The 24,924-nt window shown below is 38.3% G+C and overlaps 2 protein-coding genes across 2 annotated transcripts in view; one reads left to right on the top strand and one right to left on the bottom strand.

Moving 5' to 3' along the window:
- The window catches only part of chdh (choline dehydrogenase), a 95,473-nt gene extending 78,427 nt beyond the window's left edge, over positions 1-17,046 (top strand). The window contains exons 4-8 of the mRNA XM_060835162.1: positions 6,370-6,499; positions 6,596-6,730; positions 11,500-11,642; positions 15,417-15,519; positions 16,368-17,046. Coding sequence (XP_060691145.1) covers positions 6,370-6,499; positions 6,596-6,730; positions 11,500-11,642; positions 15,417-15,519; positions 16,368-16,771 — 915 coding nt within the window. The 3' untranslated portion in view covers positions 16,772-17,046. The remainder of the gene's footprint in view (positions 1-6,369; positions 6,500-6,595; positions 6,731-11,499; positions 11,643-15,416; positions 15,520-16,367) is intronic.
- A 5,346-nt stretch (positions 17,047-22,392) lies between these two features.
- LOC132822470 (voltage-dependent L-type calcium channel subunit alpha-1D-like) overlaps positions 22,393-24,924 on the bottom strand; it is a 579,417-nt gene continuing 576,885 nt past the window's right edge. The window contains exon 50 of the mRNA XM_060835847.1: positions 22,393-22,901. Coding sequence (XP_060691830.1) covers positions 22,608-22,901 — 294 coding nt within the window. The 3' untranslated portion in view covers positions 22,393-22,607. The remainder of the gene's footprint in view (positions 22,902-24,924) is intronic.

Below are 24,924 nucleotides of genomic sequence, written 5' to 3'. Positions count from 1 at the left end.
TCTAGTAATGCTGTTTACTGATTTCATAAAAAGAGTTGCCTGAACTCTGCTTCCACAGCCTTCTGTTTCTGGAGATTTCTGTTACTGACATTAATCTGCACAGAACTTATTTTCTTCAGCTCTGCCTGTTTTGGACACTGCTGAAGTGCATTGCTGCTATTATAGGCCATTTGCTTTCTATATGACCTACTTCTCTCTCTGAAAGAAATTTACATACTCGATGACCTTCTGGTTATTTCTGTCTTTCTAAAACCACGTTTTTTTCTCTCTTTTACCATTGTTCACACTTCACTCAACTATTCACCTCTGTAGATTGAAAAGCTTCATTTATAGGTATAGAAACAGAGTTCCAGATATTGGGGAGACAGGCCGCCTACTTGCAGAAAGTTTCAGAGAACACCTCTGGGACACCCGCAACAACCAACCCAACCGCCCCATGGCTGAACACTTTAACTCCCTCTCCCACTCCGCCAAGGACATGTAGGTCCTTGGCCTCCTCCATCGCCAAACTAGAGCAACACGACGCCTGGAGGAAGAGCGCCTCATCTTCCGCCTAGGAATCCTCCAACCACAAGGGATGAATGCAGATTTCTCCAGCTTCCTTATTTCCCCTCCCCCTATCTTTTCTCAGTTCCAACCCGCGGACTCAGCACCGCTTTCTTGGCCTGCAATCTTCTTCCCGACCTCTCCGCCCCCACCCCCTCTCTGGCCTATCACCCTCACTTTAACCTCCTTTCACCTATCGCATTCCCAACGTCCCTCCCCCAAGTTCCTCCTCCCTACCTTTTATCTTAGCCTGCTTGGCACACCCTCCTCATTCCTGAAGAAGGGCTTATGCCCGAAACGTCGATTCTCCTGTTCCTTTGATGCTGCCTGACCTGCTGCGCTTTTCCAGCAACACATTTTTCAGCTCAGATTTCCAGACAACCTGGAATCACTCTCTGAATTCAAAACTGAAACCAAAACGATGACCCTTAACTCTCTCAATCTAGACAAATCAAATCAAACCTAAACCAAACATGGTTCTGTCCACTTTAGAACCTAAGTTTCTAAATAATAAGAACTTTAAATCATGAAACTTGAATCATAAACCTTCTTAACACAGCATTAATTCAGACATTATTGAGTTTAAGGTTCTGCCTTTGCATTTAGATCCTTGCTCTTCATATTGCCATTGCATGAACCTCCTTCCTAGTCTTACCCATGATATTGTAACAATTTGACAATGAAAACTGGATTTTCCCCCTCCCATACAATGTCCTAACATATCCTGCACAAATATCCTGAACCTTTCCACTGGACAGGCAACATAGTCATCTTTTAGGTTCTCGCTGTTACGTGCTGAGAATAGTTTCCATCACATTCCTTTTAACATCTCGATTTGATTAGCTTTCTGCATCACCATACCATGATCTGCAAGCCCATCCACACTACAACCTTCGCTTTTGTCTATGTAAGTTGCAAGGACATTGAATCTGTTGGACAATTGCAAGGACTGAGACTCCTTACTCCCAACTTCGTGGCCCCCTTTACTGCCTGACTCACAGTCACAACCTCCTGTCTCTAGCCACTGACAAAATCAAACAAAGCTAACCTAAGTGATGTGACTGCCTTATGGAACAATAAGACCAGGTAACTTGCCCCTTCCTGATGCAACGCAATGAATGAAGTTTAGCCCCCAGCTCAACAAGTTGAAGCTCCTTCAGCTGCAAACATTTATCTGCGATACAGTTGACCTGGACTAATATGGCATCTAATAACTCCGATGTGCTGCAATCATGTCACATTACCCCTTTGTCTTCTTTGTTGTGTTATTTAAATTTGTGTATTTATTTCAGTTAAGTTGTAGTTCCCCTCATCAACTAGCTCCTGACTTCACACTGTACACTGAAGTAGCATTCAAGTTATTTTTTACATCAACTACTTCTGATATCCCCTTCAATTTACGTTCTTTTAAAATGTGCTAAGATCTAAAATATAGGAAGATAAAATAGTTTTAGGGGTTTGTTCACTATTAATCTATCACTACGTGCCCTCTTGGAACAGATGATACGTTATCACAGACTTTAGTACTAGTGAAAGCACAAAGTAGCATTGTTGTAGTGTTCCATTTGTTTTTGAGTTTCTTCCAATTTATGAACAAAGAGTCATTGTTTTGTGATGACCGTGTAACACTTTGCTTTCCAAACTACATGTAGATCACTGATATGTTTATGGAAATTCCTTCTTTGTTCAGATATAGAGAATGGTGCTGATGTATTGCTTTTTCTTGGAATTGCTAACAGAAAATTATTTTTGCTTAATTTGCATTGGGTGGGATTTTCCTCTGGCAAGAAAGGCAAGTGATGGCTGCGTTAGTTCTGGTGAGATAGCTGCTGTGCCTCAGCTGTGAAGTTCTAGGCAGGAAAATCTATGGGAGACATCCCTGATCTGCAACAAATAACAATCCTTCAATGATAAATTAAAGGCCACTTAAGAGCCTCGACCACTGGTTTAATTACCTACTGTACCGTTAGGCAAGAAGAGTTACTGCTTTCCTGATAGAGACATCTGTGTCTCATGTTGGGGAAAGGGGCCCTCTTTGCCTAAATCTGGGAAAAGTTGAAGATTTTGCTGAGGGGATAGGATGTGACTGTTGAAAATTACTCCATCCCCAATTCTGACTACATATCTAGCTGTGAGTGTGGCCTCATGATATCCCAAAAAGGCACACTCATCTTTTCACAAGTACAGCTCTTCATGTTTGTGTTGCCTGGGCCTCCAATCAAGCTTTCCACTCACTGTTGCTGCTGACCTCTGATTCTGGTTAGACAGGGTTTTGTTGGCAAGGCTCCGTGAATACTTGGAGCTTAATCTGTGCTGGGATTGGGTGATTGTGGGAAGTACTAGCCACTGATGAAAATGTCGTCTCTTACCTTGTGCAGTCAGCACCTAATCTCAGCCATAATTTTAAAATTTCCCAGTTAACTGTTTTTAGATGTGTTTTAATCATCCTGTTCAGAGATTTTATTTTATACCAATGGAGCAGGTATAATTTGAACCCAGGTATCCTGGTTCATTACTGCAATGCCAAAGAGCTTACTTATCTGTTATTAATGATTGGGCTGATATACAGCTCACCTTCTCCTTTGCAAGGGCAACTATAGATAGACAATGAATGCTAGCCCATCAGTGATGTCCACATGCCACGAGTGAATAAAAAAATGTTAAAGTTTCAGAGCTTTTAAAAGATACAGGCTTGTCCTATTGATGAATGACCAACTTATGAATGTGATCCTATACATGAGTGTAACTTCAAAGACCCAACATACAAATGTTTCCTGTACTTATGAATAGCTGCTTTGCTTTGTCCTGCATTGTGTTCTGACTTGTGCACAAATCGACTTCCAAATGGATTCCAGAATGGAACCCGTTCACAACCCTAAGACTATCTTTTTTATTCTTACAACCAAAGTGAATCGTCTCTCACACTTCCTCACATTAGAATCTAGATGACACCTTGTTGCCCACTCACTCACTTAACCAGCTAACATCTCTTTGCAGCCTCTCTGTGTCCTCCTCATGTTAATGGCTGAATCACTTTTGACACACAAATACTGCAGTATTCACATTGCCTCCCATCCTCAATTTTCTTTGGAATTCAACTTGTCCAATCATGTTTTTGCACCTGTCTTTTCATGCATATTCAACACTTTAAAGTTAAAAATGTTAGAAAGTTAATCTTATTGTGTCCATTTTATGATATAAACAGGTGTAGTATGAAGCAATTTCAGAGGTCAATGTTTAATGCCAAAGAATGCCTCAGCAAAAATCAACTCAATATTGGGTCATGATTTTATTTTGGCGTCTGCAGCAGCCACAGATACATGCTTGTTTTTAACCTATTTTTCCTAATCAACCAGTTCAGAAATGTTACGACACACTTCTGGAGCAGGTGGGACTTGAACCTAGGTCTCTCAGTCCAGAGTATGGACACTACCACTGCACCACTAAAGGGCCCTTAAAGATGGCAATTTCCATCCTTCAAGGACATTAGTGAACCAGATGTTCTTTTTCCCCCCAACAATCGACAATCCACATATTGCGTCATTCCTTACCTGATTAAGAAACATTGGGCTGGTCTAGGCAGAGATGTCAAGCCTCCTTTGCTTGGGTTTGCTTGAGTGCAGCCAAGTAAGCAGCTGCCACCCAGATAATGAGTCACGTGAAAGAGGCAGGCATTCTCGCCATGGAGAAATGATAAATCATCGGAGCCTGCTTTGATAATGTTGCTGAGGCTCAAAGCTTAAATTTGAACGTGTGTGTGACCACCTGGTTGGAGTGGATACTCCATGTTCATTTGATACTGAAAAACATACCTTGAGGAACATCCAGTTCTAAATCGTCACCTTTAGATATAGAAAAAATTTTTATTTATGTGTGAGTCCAAATTATGTGTTATTAATGTAACTAGAGGGAATTTAGAAGAAACTTCTTTATGCAGGGTGTGCTTGTTGTCATATTACCTAATAATTGTTAACTGTTCTCTATCTTCAGCCTTCCTTCAAATCTTCCTGCTCTCCCACCATTCCATGAGGATCTGTCTTTGTCCTCTGCTGATTTCTCATCAGTATGCTGTTTGTTTGTATTATCATTCAAGAACAACTTGTCAGTTTCCATGTGTGCACTGAAGACACTCAATTCTACTTCACTGCCAACTCTCTTGACCAATAGCATAAATTGCTGCTCTGCTTAAATAACGTGATTATCTTCAGTCATCACCACAAACTTTGTTCTCTGCTTTGGATTCAATGTCCAAGGCTGCACCAGACTATTTGTCATGTTGGTGTCATATATGATTCCAAACAATATTACCAATCATATATCTGTATAATCACTATAACTGTTGATTTCCAACTCTTAACAAAAAAAATCGCACAACTCCACGATTGCCTGATCTCATTTTCTGATAAAACCCTCATGTACATTTGTTGCCTCCATACGCATAACTATAACAATGTATTCCTGGCCAACTTCCCTTATTCTAACCTCTGTAAATTTAAGGTGACCCAAAAACCTGCTTCCCAAGTCCTTACTTGCATCAACTTGCATTCACCTGTCACCCCTATCCTCAATGATCCATTTTACACGCTGATTGAACAACACCATAGTCTTAAATTTTTTTAAGCCTGAACACCTGAAATGTATGTTGAAAGTCTGCCTCCAATCTGATAAATAGTAAATTATTTAAGGTGGTGGTTAGGAGGATTGCTTTGGTAAGATATTGGATCTCTGAACTGTTGTTAAAATCCAGCCCACGTTTCAAGAATATATTTAATATCTCAGTGTGATTTCAACTTAACACAAAAACAAAGCCAGGTCTTATAACTAATCAGGGTCAAATTTAAACCATCTTTTTGTTAACAGTTATTGCTAATCAAGCTTTAGGTTTTAAGAGAGATTGGGATGGGTGGGGGCGCAGAGGCACGGTGGCTCAGTGGTTAGCACCAGGTTTGATTCCAGCCATGGGCAATGTCTGTGTGGAGTTTGCACATTCTCTCCATATCTGCATGGATTTCTTCTGGGTGCTCCAGTTTCCTCCCACAGTCACAAAGATGTGCAGATTGGGTGGATTGGACATGCTAAATTGCCCATAGTATCAGGAATATGCAGGCTAGGTGGATTCTCTGCTTTGGACTTGCTGTCCAAGGCTGCACAGGACTATTTGTCATAGTTGCCCAACATCAAAACAATTTTCTCCATGTTCCTTGGTCCTGTTTTGTATGGATTGCTCCCAGCACAGTCAACTGATTTCATTCTCCATTCACCACAGCTGCCCCGAACCCCACTGTATGCTACCAACACCACCATCAGCATAAGTGCCACCATTTACCAACTATTTTTCAGTTCTAGTCAAAATTAGATTACTTACAGTGTGGAAACAGTCCCTTCGGCCCAACAAGTCCACACCGATCCGCCGAAGCGCAACCCACCCATACTCCTACGTTTACCACTTACCTAACACTACGGGCAATTTAGCATGGCCAATTCACCTGACCTGCACATTTTTTGGATTGTGGGAGGAAACCAGAGCACCCAGAGGAAACCACGCAGACATGGGGAGAACGTGCAAACTCCACGCAGTCAGTCGCCTGAGGCGGGAATTGAACCCGGGTCTCTGGCGCTGTGAGGCAGCAGTGCTAACCACTGTGTCACCGTGCCGCCCACAGTTCTGACGAAGGATCATTGGATTCAAAGCATTAACTGTCTTTCGTTTTACAGATGCTGCCAGACTTGCTAAGTTTTTTCCAGCACTTTCTGTTTAGGTGAAGTAGTATTGTGAAACCAGAATTCTGGTAATAATTGATTAGTTTATGTTTATCTTTGTAGGTCTATGCCACAAAAGACGTAATCCTAAGTGGAGGTTCAATAAACTCACCCCAGCTTCTTATGTTGTCTGGCATTGGTAACGCAGATGACCTTAAAGCATTGGGAATTCCTATTGTTTGCCACCTTCCTGGTAATAATTTAAGTATTCAGAAAGAAGCAAAGTATTAATTTAGTTAATTTAATCCAGTTTATGCTCTGATGATTGTTGTAACTGTCTTATTCCTAGGTGTTGGCCAGAATCTGCAAGACCATCTGGAATTGTATGTACAGCAACAATGCACTGAACCTATTACTCTATACCAATCTCAGAAATCATTCAAGATGATCAAGATTGGCCTGGAATGGCTTTGGAAATTCACAGGTAGAATTTTGTTATCTTCCAGTGATTGAACCTTGAAATAAACATGAATACATTAGGCTCATAAGAGCATGAGTAGGTCAGTTGATCATTTGAAATTGTTTTATCATTCAGTGTCCCATCAGTAATCCCGGAATGGAGCAATCCATCAAAGAAAATAGTCACAGCTTCATAATTTGAAAACTTCATGAGCCACCTTTAAATTTTCATTTAAAAGCTTTCATTATCGGAATTACCATACCAGCAGGTCATGTCTGGGTTTTTTTTTGTACTATCCATCTCAATGTTGGCAAAATATGGACATTAGTTTGTACTGCCGACACAACTATAGCAGAAGTAGAATGAGATTGTGGATTATTGGCAACTTAACTCCATACACCTGCCAGTGCTCTGGGTCCCTCAATACCTTTGGATGACACAAATATTTCAATTCCTTAAACTTAAATTTTACAATTGAAGTAGCATCAGTACTAGTTTGTGGAAAAGGTGTTACAAACTTCTACTACTCTTGGGGTTAAGAAATGTTTCCTAATTTTGTTCTTGAAAAGATGGCTCTGAGTTTTAGACTATCTCTCTGATTCTTAGTTTCCCAAATTAGTGCAAATAGTTTCCCTCTAGTTATTCTGAGTTTATCTGCCACTACTCATCACCCTTCAAAAAACCATAAGTTCATGGATGGAGATAGAGAATGGGAATTATTTATGACATGTCAGCTGAAACACATTTAATGAGCCTTCACACCATATCTTATGTTAAAAGATTATTTTGTTCATTGTGTGTTGCATACTGTATTTCTGTTAATTGCCAATAACTTTGAAGCTCAGCCAAAAATTGTTGGGCTATATTTTTTCATCTGAATTAATATTACAAATGACAGACAACTTGCCTGTTGAGAGAAGAGTTAAGAATGATATACGGGTTTTCTATCAGTGGTGGCAAAGAGCTACTGTTTTGTCTTGGAGAGTCTGGTGAGGTTGTTGACAAGGAAAATTACTTGTAGCATGTGTTTTTCTCTGTTTTTCTTGGTAGAAATTCTTTGACAGAATTGATGAGGTTTGCCAGAAGATATTTTGCTGAGACATTTGATTGAAATCAGTGTACTGCCTTGTTATTGCCAAAATCTTTCTGCATTAGATAAAATTTAACATTCTAATCAGAAACTGACTCTGCTGTTGTATCAGGAATCCATTCTACTATTCATCATGTTATAATTACTCTCTGTGCTATTGTTTGCTACAAGGTGGAATTGAAGGTAAGGATCTATTTTGGACTGTTATCTAGTGTGATAGAAGAAAGCCATTTGATAGTCTACATGAAGAGATTTTTGTCTTAAACAAAATGGAGTTTATTACATGTTAGCAAGTATATGCAAGTTACATTAATGTGATCATCATTGTTACCAAGAACTGTGAGGAAGGCTCAGATAACAGTCTTACTCCTTCTCTTGAGTTCCTTCAACTGTTGTGGTGCCTCATGGTGCTCACTTGTTATTATGTAGTAACACTTTAAATGAACTGTTAAGTTCTTCACTTAATTTCAATTTTCTAGCTTGTAAATCTGTGCCAGCTTTAAAGTTTTCCCATGCCTTCTTGGGATTTAACTTTGCTGTCACAGTTTCCATTGTCTGTTTGCTCTCTGACTGAACACCAACACCAACTTGGGACTGCTTCTACAAGAGTTCCAAATTCTGCCCCGCTGCTGGATCTTTCTTACCTAATCTGAAATGCTTATACTACTGACTGTAGATTCTGCCTTGTTGAATCTTGCCACAAAGTTTTCTTTTGTCATGTTCTTGTATTTCTCTTGCATCTGCTGTCTGCACAAGCAGCCTTTTTAAAGTTATGTTTGATGAATCTACTGACCTGTATTGCTGCCAGTGTTATCAGAAGCAGCTGAATGGAATCCACATTGCTGCTACCATGGCATATGAGCCAACAGTACCAATGTTCACCATATTGTAAGTGTTCTCTGTAAGATTATTCACTATAAGGCAGATTTCCTGCCACCATCCTTTCAGGCTAAGAATCGATCTTGGTCTACTTGGTGCTACAGACAAAAACGACCTGCTCGTCTAATGAGAACAGGCTCTTGTCTTAAATAGAATGTAATTCATTGCATGTCAGCAACTATGAACAAGCTACTCTGATAAACATTGTTTTCAGACATGAAGAAGATTTCGATGGAGGGTCTTCCTCCTTTCAAGCTGTTTTTACCATAAGCCTATATGATATCATCACACTGTAAGTGTTTCCCACACCCTTAGACAACAAATTCTAATTTCCTGTTACTTATTTTTCATTTGGTAATGCAATTTAAGATTATCTTTGCATGTTTTTCTATTGTGTTTAAGAAAAGCATTTTTGTTTTGTTTAATATTGTTCGATATACCTTGTACTCAACTTTTAGATGAAGCTCAGTAAAATGATTAGGAGTGTTTCATTGTGGGCTGATATATCAAATTGACAGTCATTAAAATCTTGAAAATTGTTGTAATTTGGTAATATTACAGAAGAGCCTTTCCCCTTCTCAGTGATGTATTGATGGTCCTTGTGAATAAACCTTGGTACAGGCTTTCGATTTGGGCCCCTGATAAGTCTGGTATTGGTGCTATGATTGTAATGCCTTTTGACAGAGTTGTATTGTTGGCTAGTTGCTGAGCAGCTACTCTGGTGTTTGAGGTTTAGGATTCATTACTACTGATTGACAGTTAGTAACTAAATTAAGATCTCAGTTTGAAGAAGTCAAATTTGAAGGTGATATCCAACTAGGATGGCAGTTAACTCTGATGTACTGAGGAGCAACAAAGGTAAGTTGAAAGTTATGTAAATAAATCATACAATAATATTGAAATTTAATGTATACAAACTTAAGATAAACCTGACAAATAGCAACTTGAACTTCTATAGCGTCTTTATTGTACTAAGATTGTAGAGTTTACTAAAAGGACTTCTTTCAGAGGCATAGTAATAAACTGCAAAGTTAGTAAAGATTCAGAAAATTAAACCAAATTAAGTCAGAAAAGTAGTGCAAGGATTATGGATTGGAATATCATTTATGCTACTAAAGTGGAGCAAATTAGATGCACAGAATAATCATTGGAGCAGTTAGAATCCCACTTGACTCAAACCTCATTTTAAAGCCTGTCAAGTTAGATGCCTAGTGTATATTTCTCAACAATAAGCAGAGAAGAATTTCAGAATCTAGATTAGAATGGTGCTGGAAAAGCACGGCAGGTCAGGCAGCATTGGAGGGGCAGGAGAATCGACGTATCGGCAAAAGCCCCTCATCAGGAAGGAAGGCAGGGAGCCTCCGGGGTGGTGGCCCTGCACATCCACCAATGTCATTTATTGTATCTGTTGTTCCTGATGCGGTCTCCTTTACATTGGGGAGACTGGACTCCTTGCAGAGCGCTTTAGGGAACATCTTCGGAACACCCGCACCAATCAACCCCACTGCCCCATGGCCCAACATTTAAACTCCCCCTCCCACTCTGCCGAGAACATGCAGGTCCTGGGCCTTCTCCACTGCCACTCCCTCACTACCCGACGCCTAGAGAGAGAAAGCCTCATCTTCTGCCTTGGAACACTTCAATCCCAGGGCATCAATGTGGACTTCATCAGTTTCCTCATTTCCCCCTCCCCCCACCTTACCCCAGTTCCAATCTGCCAGCTCAGCATCATCCTCATTACCTGTCCTACCTGATAATCCTCCTTGCCACCTATCCGGTCCAACCTCTCCCTGATCTATCACCTTCATCCCCACCTCCATCCACCTATTGTACTCTTGGCTACCTACTCTTCCCCCCCCCCCCCCCCCCCCATTTATCTCTCCACCCCAGAGGCTCCCTGCCTTAATTCCTGATGAAGAGCTTTTGCCCATCCAGCGATTTTTGTGCTCCTTGGATGCTGCTTGACCTACTGTGCTTTTCCAGCACCACTCTGATCTAGACTCTGATCTCCAGCATCTGCAGTCCTCACTTTTGCCCAGGGAAGAATTTCAGGCTGTTGTTAAGTATGTAAAAGTTTTCAGGTACACCCTGGCAGAATGTTCTTTCTGACTTCTCATTATGTTAAATTTTAGAAAAGTTTTATGTTTGAAATGTACCTGGGTCTGCTAAAAGTAACCTGCTAAAAGTACCTTTAAAGATGCAAAGGGGCAGGCATAAAGGCATGCTACAAATGTAGTGTTTCTTTTTGAGGCTGATGTCAGGATACCTTCCAGGTTACTCAAACTGGTATGTGTTCCTAACCTCATTTAGAAGCTTATGAAATGAGTTTTGCATTCCAAGTTGATGGAAAATAGAGATTCAGTTTCACCCAGAGACTTGTATGGCAAATAGAAGATGAATGTTACACAACTCTCCTCAACAAAAATAATGAGTGGGGTGGGGTGACAAATATCTTCAAATAGTTTTAGAAATTGGACAATTTTAGGACTGAGGAGCTATTTCTCGAAGTCAGTGGATCAGGTATCCCTAGTACGTATTTATCTTGCAGCATAAATGATCTAATTTCAGCATATAAGAATTTTACCGTATCTCCAAATAAGACAGCAAGAGTCTTAGTGATGTATTTACTGTATAATAACTCTGAAACCAAAGCAATAGATAATAATAACAATTTGCTTTAATTAAACCATATAAAATCTCAAACTGAAAACATTAGTTGTGTAACATCGTAAATGAATATGTTTTTTGAACAATTTCTGTACTCATATGACAGCCTGTTTTCGTTACTGAATGAAGTAATTTTTAATGCAACTGTTTTCTTCAGGTGAAGCTGCGACTGCTCACTTAGAAACTGGTGGGTTTATCAGAAGTCATCCTGAGGCAACTCATCCTGATATTCAGTTCCATTTTTTGCCATCACAGGTGATAGATCATGGACGTGTTGCACCTAACATGGAGGCTTATCAGGTGAGCTCTTAATGTGTGTGTTTTCTTAACTACTAAAAGGCTGTAAGTTAAAGTGAGCACATGTAAATTTCCGTTGAAAGTGTGACCCTTTTTAATTTGTTTGACATTCATAATGTTACATTGTATTTAACATTTGTAAACTACTATCATTTTATGAATCAAGAAATTTAGCATGGCAATATTATAATGACTTTACGTAATTAGGTGTGTAACTTAAAAATTTTTGGAATAATTGTTAGCAAATGTTTATTGAGCCTTTAGCAGTTGCAGCAATAATAATTAAACATAAGAAAAACTATAATTTGAATTTAGTTCAAAACCACCATGAACTGCTTGAAATTTTCTATCATAGCCTCTGACTGTTGTATAAAACAGACTAATATATTTCTCATATCCATGATCTATTCAATTATCTTACTAAGGTGGTTATATATTGTATATGTCTTGCATAAATCAATATAAGAACTTCATGCACTCTAACTTTAGAGAAAGTATACAAAGCATTTTTTAAATACACGTTTAAAAGTAGTATTAAAACTTATGTTTTCAAACACAACTGGAAGCATTTAGAAGGAAGCCGAGATGATAGTCTTTGGATGATTACTGAATTTATGTTGTTTTTAGTTTGATATTGATAGGAGTGATTGGTACATATTTTTATTCCTGAATTATTAATTTTTTCCAAGAGGAAAATGGTAGGAATATCTGTTCCATGGTGAAATGGTCTTTTCTTTTCCCTAGTGTGTATTTAGTTATTCTTAAACTACTAACAGATCTTTCTTGCTACTCACAGTAAAACTTTGGAAATGTTTGTTTATGTAATAATTCAATTGACTGGTTTATTTTAACTTAGAATTCAACACATTAAATAACATTTTCAAACTAAGTCTAAAGTGATGGTACACGTTTATTTCAGTAATTCTGCAAGTTCTAATAAAGTTAATAATGTTAAGTGTCTAGCAGAGATTAGAAAGAGCAAGTGAAGAAAGTTTTTCAACTTGATACTCATGCATACTTATTTCTAAGTACTTTTCTAAGTGGAGTTGGAAAGATATTAGGCTATTTGCATGATCTGTTTATTCTCCTAGAAATGTTTTATAAGGATTGTAAGTGAGCAAATTGTAAGTTAAGAAGTAGTGATGTACATTATGATCAGAACCTTATATTTTCTTTTGTGGCTTGGATCGGATATGGTGACTCTCGAATCAAAGGGAACATAGGAACACGAGTATGCCATTCAGCCCCTTAAGCCTGCTCCAACATTCATGAAGATCATGGCTGATCTGTGACCTAACTCAATCTACCTACTTTAATCCCACATCCCTTAATAACTGCTTAAAAAAATTATCTATCTCAGATTTAAAATTAACAACTCATCTAGCATGCACTGGCATTTATGGACTAGAGTTCCAAACATCTACTACTCTGAGTGTAGAAATGCTTCCTAATATCTCTCCTGAATGACCTGGCCTGTAATCTTGGGGTTAGCATTGACCAAAAACTGATATGACTAGCCACATAAATACAGAAGTACAAGAGCAGGTCAGAAGCTATGAATCCTGGAGCAGGTAACTCACTCCTGACTCCTCAAAGCCTGTGCATCTTTAACAAGATGTGAGCCAAGAGTATGTTGGAATCTTCCCCACTTGTCTGGGATGAGTAGAGCTCCAACAACACTTGAGAAGTTTGACACCATCCAGGACAATGCACCCTGCTTAATTGGCACCGTATCCATAAACATTCATTCCCTCCACCACCCGTGCTCAGTCGCAACAGTGTGTACCATCTACAAGATGCATTGAAGAAATTCACCAGGCTGATTTGATAGTATGTTTTAATTCCACAACCACTACCATTCAGAAGCACTAAGGCAGCTACACTACATGAAACATCATCACCTGTAAGTTCCCCTACACCATTCTGAGTTGGCAATATTTTGCTGTTCCTCAATATCACTGGGTCAAAATCCTGGAAGTCCTTTCTTGGTGGTGGCATTGTGAGTGTGTCTACACTAAGCGGATTGCAACAGTTCAAGAAGGCAGCCGGCCACCACCTCCTCAGAGAAATTAGGGATGGGCAATTAATGCTGGCCCAGCCAGTGATGCCCACATCTCATGAGTTTAAAAGAAAGGCAAACTGCTGTACAACCTTATTGAATAGATTCATGTGTGGTTAAAAAAACAGATAACTGCAACTAATTATGTTACAAATATAAGACTTATAAGATTGTGTTTGGGACTCTATCTTTAGTTTAGGGTGAAAATAAATGCAATCTTTTGACCTGTTCTGAAATCTTCTCAGCAACAGGCCAATGTAACTTGGCTGTGAAAGTTTAAAAGGAGATCTGAGCTGTTGTTTGGAAATAAGTGCTCACTCTTGGCAGTAACAAAAGCAGCATATATGTTTACTTGCTTAGAGTGCTCTCTTTCAAAGTCTCAAGAAGGTATTGACCATGTTGGGTTGCAATCAGTTATGCTTTAAACTATCTATTTGCTTTCAAGATTAAAGAGAGTTGGGGGCTTGAGGGTTTTAAATCAGATTTCTACCTGAATATATGCCTTGTGACCTCCCGTGAAACAGGCTTTGGGAGGGGTAAGGATCCTTGGTAAGCCATTGTAAGAATGTGTTGCAAGTTTCTTCTTTAAAATGTCACTGAATTTCTCAGGCAGTGCAGTGTTCCAGGAAAGGGAGAGTAGCTAGGAGCTGAGTTATTGCTACAGGTAACTGTGCAGGAATGTGGGTGGAAGCTTGCACTCGAAATCTTCTCAGAAGAAATTGAAACAACACTGGAAGATTTATCTAGCTTGTGCTAGCGGAAGAATCATAAGGTAAAAGCCCTCACTGTGGAAGCCAGCTCTGGGTTTAGTAGAGACTAGGGTGGGCAAGAAAAGGGACAACAAGTAAACCCTCAGGAGCTAACAATCACTTTAGATTAAGTCCAGGAAAATCGCAACACTACTGTGACAGCAAATTGCTTGGGCTGAAAGTGTTTACTATGTGTATTGTTTTGCTCACTGAAACATATATGACCTTTTGTTCTCCTCTGTTACTTTTGGCCTATTTGAATTTTCGTTTTAAGCTGTCAGTCCCATCTAAGTAATTGAATGTACTTGAATTGAATGATTTGAAAAGTTTACTGAGTTCAATTGTTACAAAAATCAGGAAATGACGAAGAAGGTGAAGTCAAGATATAACTGCAGGAATTACATGTAATGTTCTGGAGGCTAAAATCAATGTCAATTTGAGCAATGTCAGTTAGGTTAACATGGAATAGAAGTTTGGATAAAGACAGGAAATTGTTGTGGTTTGGGGCTTAGCCATTGATCCTCTGAGCTAACCAGTAGTCTGAAATGCTTCAAACACAAAACGAGATGAAGAGAATGGAGCAAAATGGTTAAATGAGTAAATGTTGTGTAATCTGTTGAAAACTAATTAGACCGTTACACAAGACTTGCCATAGTAATGGAAAATCTTCTCAGTATGCTGCTATTATCTAATAGAGATAGTAACAAGGTTAAAATTGTCTATGGACTTGACTCAGTGATTTATTAATAAAGGCTCACCTAATTTGATTTTCAGTGTTTCAAATATTTGGTATGTTTTGTGTTTTAAAGGATGTTTGAAGGTCAGTTTGCTACCAGGCACAGAATCTCTTTTATGTAATTTTATTGAATCATTATTTCCTCAGCAGACTTATCAAAAAAATGACCTACTGTGTACCTTCAAGCTGATCTTTTGAATTCTTCAAAATATTTTATTTGACTCTTTTGTTAGGTTCATGTGGGCCCAATGAGACCCACAAGTGTGGGTTGGATGAAACTCAAGAGTACAAACCCCAAAGACCATCCAGTTATTGAACCAAACTATTTATCGACAGGTAGTTATCCCTTTCTATTTTAGTCATAATAAATTACTGTATTTATACATTTAGTGAAGTTCAGTCAATATGTGTTTGGTGATATGCCATAAACTATAAATAACTTATTTAAAAAAGAGCTGAATTTCCTTGATTAAGAAATAGTGAACTTCTATTGTAGTTTTCTCAGCATTGGTTAGCATCAATGGCTGGAATTTTCTAGGCTGTTTATGGGATTGAAAGGCTAGTCGAATGGTGCAGGAAGGCTTTGGGAGAGGAGGGTTAGTTGGGAAGTTGATGTCCCATCATTGCTATGCCATTTTGCCATCAGTGAAAAACTGACAGAGTGTGGTGACAACTCAGCGAGAGCTGATGGTCTCCGAGTAGGGCCCAATAGTGCATCCTGTCTGTGAAAAGGCCCTTGGAGACAGTGGCTGTTACTGCGACATCAATGCTGCCAGTACACCATGACACCCCTGACCCCAATTGTGACTGCCCCAATTTATTTAAATCTCTTCAAGGATGTCCCTGTCCATACAGCTGGAACCTCAGAAATGGCCACTGGTAGCAATGGCACTATTGAGCTACTGGCTCTCTGGTTAGGCTTAAAACTGTTGGGAACGGGCCAGACCAGCAAAATACTACTCTGGGTCCCATGTGTACTGACATGGCATCACTTCCATATTCTACCCTTCGAATAGAATGTTTCAACATAAAATAATTCTCTTTTGGAATTTTGACAAGAACATTTTAGTTGCAGAACACATTTATCTAAAGCAAAGTAAGCTCTGATTTATATTTACATATTTGTGGAACATTACTTTGTTTTAACTTTTGGGTCTCATTGAAGTAATTGATCATTTTTGCAGAAACTGATGTCCTGGAACTCCGTGAATCGGTGAAGCTAAGCAGGGAAATTTTTGCTCAAAAGGCATTTGATAGATTCCGTGGTCCAGAGATCACACCTGGAAGCCATATCCAAACAGATAAGGAAATTGATGCATTTGTGAGAGAAAAAGCTGACAGTGCCTACCATCCATCATGCACCTGTAAAATGGGCCAACCTTCTGATCCCATGGCAGTTGTTGACCCCGAGACTAGAGTTATAGGGGTGGAGAACCTGCGGATTGTTGATTCTTCGATAATGCCAAGTGTTGTTAGTGGCAATTTAAATGCCCCTACAATCATGTTGGCTGAGAAGGCTGCTGACATCATCAAGGGGTGTCCAGCACTTTGTGATAAGGACGTTCCTGTTTATAAACACAAATCTTAACTTTTGACAATGCAAAGGTGACACAGATTTAAATTCTCTCCTTTTGCATGAGGAAAAAATTTATTTTTTAACCAATGGACAAAAGGTAGAATATTTAAAATTGTACTCAATAAAATGTGAAAACCCCCAAAATTTTGTTAATGACCTAATTGGTACAAAGTAGAATGTTTTTGAACCTAATTTTATGTCTTGCATTCTTTGTATCCTTTCATTTTCAATGAAATATTCCTTCATTTAGTCAGTTAATCACATTAAATATCATGTACTTCACCTAATATTTGTCTCTCATTTTATGTTTGATGTCATTGTTCAACCCTAGGCAAGATGATAAGGCTGGTTTGCTTACGCATCAGTCATGCAAAGTACACACAGTGGTATAACCCATTGGTTAATATCCAAATTTGTCGTTGATTTATAATAGCTTAACGGATACTGCTGTAGCCTTATTCAAATATTCAACTGTTGAGAAAAGTTGACTCAAGTCTGCTTCTGTACTATGACATCTATTTGGTCAATTATGTCTGTGCTGGTCAATGAAGATCTGACTAAATTAGATTACTTACCGTGTGGACACAGGCCCTTCAGCCCAACAAGTCCACACTGACCCTCCGAAGAGCAACCCACCCATACCCCTACATTTACCCCTTCACCTAACTCTACTTTAATGTTCAGAGTTTCTGATTCAACCATTCTCTTAGACAATGACTTTCAAAATCCCACCACCATCTGAGTGAAAAAAAATCACCTCAACTTAGCCTTCTACCTTTTATCTGAAACCTTTGCCCCCTTGTTGTTGGTCAGTCTGCTAATGGAAAAAGTGCCTTTGTATCCAACCTATCTCCACCCTTTATAATCTTATATGCCTGTGTTAGATCCACTCTCATTCTAAGCTACTTCAAGGAAAACAACCCCAGCCTATCTAATATTTCCTCATAGCTCAGACCCTCAAGCCCTGGCAACATCCTGGTAAATTTACTCTTGACCCTGTCTTGTGCAATCGCATCCTTCCTTTAATGTGGTGATCAGAACCATATACATTACTCCAGTTGTGGCCTGACCAGTGTTATATAAAGTTCTATTCTTCTTTGTTCTTGTATTCTATGACTTGGCTAACAAACGCAAGTATTCAATGTACCTTCTTAACCATCTTCTATACCTGCCGTGCTAGCATCAGGGATCTGTGGATATGCACACCAAGGTCTCTCTGACCTTCAGTACATTTAATCCTCAATATCCAAGAGGGATGGGGGAGCGGACTTCCTACATGTAAAAAATGTGGATATCACTAGTCCATCTCCTATGTATCCAATACACCCTCCAAATAAATATAAATATGCCCTGTATTGTTGTAAAAGCATTAATGGATGCTCACACCCAGTGGCGCAGGCGGTGTGTATGTCGGAAATACACTCACGTATAGAGGAATACATTTGTATACAATCCCAATGTTTCAGATATGTTTCAAATCTTTTTGGTTTGGCTCAAACCAAAAAGTTCAAAATGGAATGCGGAGTTGATCTCACAAGTATGTAGATTCGTGGGTACCAAAGCAGCAGATTGAATGGACTTGTCAGGGTCCTACCATTCATAGTGTAATACTTTGCCTTGTTAGCCTTCCCCAAATGCATTACACGTCACTTTTCCAGTTGTATTTCATTTTTCCATTGTTCTATCCAGTTGATCAGTTCATTGATATCTTCTTGCAGTTTATGGCTATTCTCCTCACTATTTACCACCTTACCAATTTTCATGTCATCTGTGAACTTCTTTATCACATCTCCTGCATTTCAGTCTAAATTGTTACCACAGACAGCAAATTCCCTAGCATATACTCTGTGGAACTCCACTGGAAATAGACTTCCAGTCACAGAAACATCTCTCAACCATCACCCTTTGCTTCCTGCCTCTCAGCTAATTTTAGATCTGATGTTCCACTTTGCCTTGGATCTCATGGGCTCTCACTTTCTTGATCAGTCTGCTCTGAGGGATGTTGTCAAAAGCCTTGCTAAAGTCCAACTGGAATATATCAAATGCATAATCTTCAGCAACACTCTTGATACTTACTCAAAAAATTCAATCACGTGTTAAACACAACCGTCTCTCAATAGATCCATGCTGACTATCTCCGATTAATCCAAATGCTGATATAGTCTCTGGATTAGAGGTGCTGGAAATGCACAGCAGTTCAGGCAGCATCTGAGAAGCAGTAAAATCAATGTTTCGGGGTAAAGCCCTCCATTCCTGATGAAGGGCTTTTGCCCAAAACGTTGATTTTACTGCTCCTCAGATGCTGCCTGAACTGATGTGCTTTTCCAGCACCTCTAATCCAGAATCTGGTTTCCAGCAGCTGGAGTCATTGTTTTTACCTTGCTGATATAGTTTGTTCCTCAGAATTCTTTCTAATAACTTCCATGCCACCACTTCACCAACTTAAGCAACATTTTGATCTTAAAATTCTAACCGTTTCAACTAGAATGTGGCCTTCCAACCTGCCAAGATACTTACACAGTTTAAATTCTGCCTTCTTGCACATCCTTCATTTTAATTGCTGACAATGGGCTTTTAGCTGCCCTCAGCCCGAAGCTCTGGAATTTACACCTTAGTATCTCTTTACTTTTCCATTTTTAATACTGTCCTTAAAACCTAAGGTTTTGATCATCTGACTAAATATGTCTCCAGATATCTTTGTGTCACAGTTAAAAGCACTGTGAAAGCTGGCTATCTGAAATAAAAACTGAAAGTACTGGAGAAGCTTGTCCAGGTTGGGTAGCGACTGTGGAGAAAAGAGTTAATTTTTGAAGTGCGATATGACTCTTCTTTGGAATGGTGAAGGTAAGAAGAAGAATTGTATCAGACTTGAAAGTACCTTCCTCCTGAGCCTATTAAAATAAATTCAACCATACCAAATTAAACAAAACAGTATCCTTAAACCGCTGCATCACTTTTAATTGTTTTTGTGCATGCTTAATGTACAAATAATGTTCAACATTGGAAGTACCATGACCGATGTAGCATATGGCTAATTTCTGGGACACATTTTAATTACTTGTTTACTTTGTACAGGATAACTTATCAATGTATTTTGTTCCTTAAGATAAATAAGTTATAGTGTGTACAACCCAAACATGAGTTAGCAGACACCTTCAAGAATATCAAATGTGGCAGAAACAAAAACAAAATGTTGGAGAAACTCAGCAAATTCGACAGCATCTGTGAGGAGAACAACAGTTAATGTTTTGAGTCCAGTGATCTTTGACAAAGGGTCATTGGACTTGGAATGTAACTTCTTTTCTCCACAGCTTCCGCTGGTCTTATTGAGCTTCTCCAGCACTTTCTGTTTTTGTTTCAGATTTCTAAAACCTGCAGTTCTAAGATATGGTGGGCATGTCAGAATCATGATTCATTGTACATGACGATAGGTAAGGGTATGCAAGAACAAATATTACAAAAGCTACAAACTAATGAAGTATTCACTTTTGTATTTTTGTGAAAAATCAATAATAGTAATCTAATGTGGAAGTACAGCAACTTGTTTTAGGACTAAAGCAAAAGTATTGAAAGACCAAGAGTCACCTATACTTTTCACAGTAATGACAGTTCAGCCTTGTCTCATGAGAAATTAACTTGATTTCACTTGAATTTCAATGCCAATATATTTAATGCAGTCTTACAGAAATATACACTATGTGTATATACATTTCCAGCACTAGGTATGGTGGTATGGAAAATACACATACAGACCTTACTGTACCATACGTACAATCACAAAATAATCAACCTTAGAAACTGAATATACAAATACCATACTACACAAAAGGCTTACTTCATATAAAAGTAGTCATGAAGGTTGCACACAAGGAAAGAGTTGTGCAATCATAGGTTGCTATTCCGCCATGCTGAAGATCAAGAATACCCTGGGTATGAAATAAAAATAATTTAAAACCCTATGTATCCCTGACTGAGGTAAAATATCCTGTTTTAGTTCTTGTTACTAATAGAATATATAGAAGTGTTTAAAAATGCATACAGTTTAAAAGATTTTAGTGGCTGCTACTCATGATGTACCTGCAATTTAAACAGGCCATCATTTAAAATATATATTAAAAATTCTGAAAACGTACATAGCAAAAAAAGCATCATTCGATAATTCAGAAAGACCTGCTCTGTGAAGTATTTTATGCATTGAAAATAAAGTGTATAAATGGGCATGTTTAGTTTAAACTAAACTCAAACTACTGATGCATATGTTGATACACGTAATTTGAAGGACAGTCACAAAAGGAACTTTATCTTGGGATGCATGCAGTTATAGCCCTCAGCAGTAAACTGGGAATGCTAATAATTACACTAACCGAAATATAAAAGCTAATCTCAGTGGATGACAGAATTGTACATGTTGACTGCAAGTTGATCTACCATGAAAGTGTTAAACAAGATATGCAAAACTCAGATTGTGTTTTTAAAATCACCCAGATTTTTAAAAAAACTGAAAGGAACTGCTCAGATTATGCAGACTGAAACTTATCCCAAATGATTTTGTTTCTGTAAACTAGCTTTTAGTAAAATGAATGGTGCAATGAAAACTGTCAACTGCTATAAATGATTCAGAAAAAAGTGTGGAGGTGTACTAAAGATTTAAATGTTTTTAAATATTAGTCATTCCAAGTAAGAGTGCAAGTAAATCATCTTTGCATATCCTGTGTAAAGTTAGTTTTATATATTACCTTAGTTAAAAATTTCTTGCCAAAGATTTTCCTTTGACTTCAGACTTTGCACAAACTCTAAAGTTAAACTTATACTCAAAGAAAAGGCAGCTCTATCAGTACACTTACTTATGAATTTGTACTTCTATTAAAAAATAACAATAATCTATAGAATAAGTGACAGTAATTTGGAGCCATAAATATTGCTGATTATCAGTTACAGTACCAGGATTACAAAATATAGAACATCTCTTTACAAATACAAATTTGTTATCTTTATGTTACAACCATATACAATTTCTCTAATTTGCAATTGAAGGAAACTACTTTTAATTAACTTTGAAGGTAAGATGAATGCCATTACTGTTTCCAATGTAGGTTGACCAGAGTTTTCTTAACCAGAAAATTAGGTTTTCTCTCCACAATAGCAAATGATGCAGTAAGACAAAAATGATATATCCTATGTAAACTCTCAAAATATTTCAGAAAAAAACATTAATAATTTTGTACTTTTCCATACCCCCCTAAAAAAAGATATTTTCTCAGATCTGCTAGGATTTTAAAAAGCTATTGAGAATGGTTCATATTTGCATGAAAAAACTTGAAGTGAAAAGATATGTTTGATAGTTTCAAATCTTTTGATATGCTAACACTTGCTTTCAGCCGTTAAGTCCAAGTGTATTTCTGAGGTAATGACATCTGTCATCTTTGATTGCCATCACCTTTTTAATAACTTCCCTTTCACCTTATGCACTGTCACAAAAAATAATACAGTGCTTTGTTCAACATTATAAGTTGTATGACATTCTGACCGAGGAAAAATGATAGCCTTGAATGGTAAAAATGTGGCTTTACTTCACCTTAAGATTTTCGCTCCTTGGTCTTCAATGACTTATTTGCTGTTAGATTTTGACTGATTCATACTTATTTAGAATGACCATGTTCTGATCATATCACACTGCTGTATCAGACAACAAATGGAGGTTATAGTATCAGATTGCCATCAGTTTGGACCATTGTGCTATCACTTGGAAGAAACTCTACTGGTCACTTCGTCTGTCTAGTGCCGTAAGAATTCCTTGACTGTCAGGCACTTCCATCATTTTTATATAATTGAGTCTATTAAATGTATGCTATAAAGAGGTGATGCATATCATTTCATCACCTAGGTCCTCTTCATATATTCCAGTGTCTGTCTCCTCATCACTGAATCCTGGGTAATAATCTTGTAGTTCATAGTCAGACCTGTTTCTAACAGGAAACACATCCCCACTAGTTCCATTATGAAGATTGCCATTTAATAAATTGCTTGCAGCACTTTCCATTTCATCAATGGTCATATCACAGGCATCTGCAAGTTCATGTTTAGTAACTGAAACAAATTTTGGATCTTTTGCATATCGGCCAAGACCTTCTGATATTAGAACCTTATAAGTAGGAGAAAAATAATGTAATTATTAATCTAGTGAATGCAACAATTTTAATATAAAAAGTTACATCAATTTAAGCATTTAGTCATGTTCCAGTGTATTTTAATAGGACCCAAGATGATATACATTAGAAGCTTTGAGAAACTCAAAATTGAATTAAAATAATAGAAACATTTGTCAGGGAAATGTTAATGTTAACTTAAGATCCTCTGATTGCCCAAGTATCACTTGCTGACTGATAGCAGGCTTCCAAACTGTGCTAACCAACTTCCACGTGGGATTGTTCTCATTAATACCTTTCCTTATAATTTAAATAGTAAATATGGGAACCAGGAAATTGTAGTGTCAGGAATTTTGGACAAAACCTCATATTTTTCCTTTTCATAATTGGAACACTAACTCCTCTTGATTTTATAAAAGTGAAGATATCTTTCACTGAATTAAAACAAAATGTTTAAGATTTTAGGAGATGTTTCTATTCAATTTTTTCTCTGTCAGATTGGGATATCTGATTGGCAATGTACGAGTTGGACCAAAGGGTCTGTTTCCATACTGTATGATTCTGACTCCATCAGTCAAAATTTATACTAATTCTATCACTAATAGTTTGTAAGAGCAATAGCACTGAGGCTTAGAGAAGAACGGCCCGAGAGAAATTAAGATTATTTGATTTTAAGGGCAATGTAAAGATTCAATTTAAAGGGCTAAGTCACGGAATAGGAGTTCAAGGCTTTGGTATGCTCCTCCTGCCCTATGTGGAAGGTTAGACATATTTCTGGTGCCCGGAACCAGAACATGTGAAAGAGAATCCTACGGCACTTCCTGGAAGCCTGAATTTCTGAGCTGGAGCAGCTGTTGAGGATACTGTGGAGCATCCATGAGGTTGAGAATATTACAAATAACCACGGGGCACACAGAGAGCATTACAAGCCAGTGCAGGAATCCCTGTGGCCATTTCCCTGCAAAACAGATATACTGCTTTGAATAATTGTAGAGGGAATGGTCTCTCAGAGGAAAGTAGTAACACCAAATTCAAGGTATCATGGTTGACTCTGCTGCATGGGAGAAAAGGAATGTATGTGCAAAGGCAATAGGAATAGGGGACTCAGGTGTAAGGGTAATGGTATGTTGCCTCCCGGTGTGAGAGTTAAGGATGTCTCAATACAGCTTCAAGGGGTGAAAAGCCAGTTGTCATTTGTATATGTTGATAATGAAGTCATAGTGAAATCCTAAAAGCACAATATACGGAGTTAGGAAAATTAAAAAGGAATAACTGTAATGGTCTGATCAGACCCTAGGATTACTGTCTCATTACAGAAAGAGATGAAGGGTGATGGTTTAACCTGAGAGTCATCATGCTTGAGGTGAAGAGAGAGGTTGAGAGGGAGAGTCTTTCATGGTAACCTCAGCCAGTCCAGAAATTGAACACGCGGTCGGCATTACCATCCAACCACTCAGCCAAGTGAGCTAAAGTAGGACCTCAATGGGAGTAATCTCAGGATCTCCAGTTATGCCACATGCTAGTCAGAGTAGAACTAGCAGGATTTATCAGCTAAAAATGTAGCTGCAGAAGTTGGTACGGAGGCGGGATTTAGATCCCTGCGACATTAGGCCCAGTTCTGGGGGAGATGGGGCCAATACAAGCTGAACGAATTTTGTTTTGATAGGACTGGAACTGATATCCGAGAGCGAGTATTTGTCAGTGCAGTTGTGGAAGGTTTAAACAAAAATGGCAAGAGTATGAGAACCTATACAGGGAGACAGAAATGAGTGCAAAATCAAAGACGGAATAGAAAATAAGAAAAATGACAGAGGACTCAAGGGCAAGAGTCAAACACAGGCAGAGTGCAAAATGAATGTTAAAAGGATAGCTTTAAGGCCTTGAGGCATAATGCATGGAGCATTCACAAGAAAGTAGATAAATTATTTGTGTAATTAGGTATAAATGGGTATGATATAGTTGGAATCATGGAGACTTGGTTACCCTGCAATCAGGAATGGGAACTAAATAGATTGGCCA

The sequence above is a fragment of the Hemiscyllium ocellatum genome, chromosome 14 (assembly GCF_020745735.1).
Source record: "Hemiscyllium ocellatum isolate sHemOce1 chromosome 14, sHemOce1.pat.X.cur, whole genome shotgun sequence".
In the NCBI taxonomy this organism is placed as follows: domain Eukaryota; kingdom Metazoa; phylum Chordata; class Chondrichthyes; order Orectolobiformes; family Hemiscylliidae; genus Hemiscyllium; species Hemiscyllium ocellatum.
Note: the sequence above shows the minus strand (reverse complement) of the source record. Positions and strands in the feature narration are given on the sequence as shown.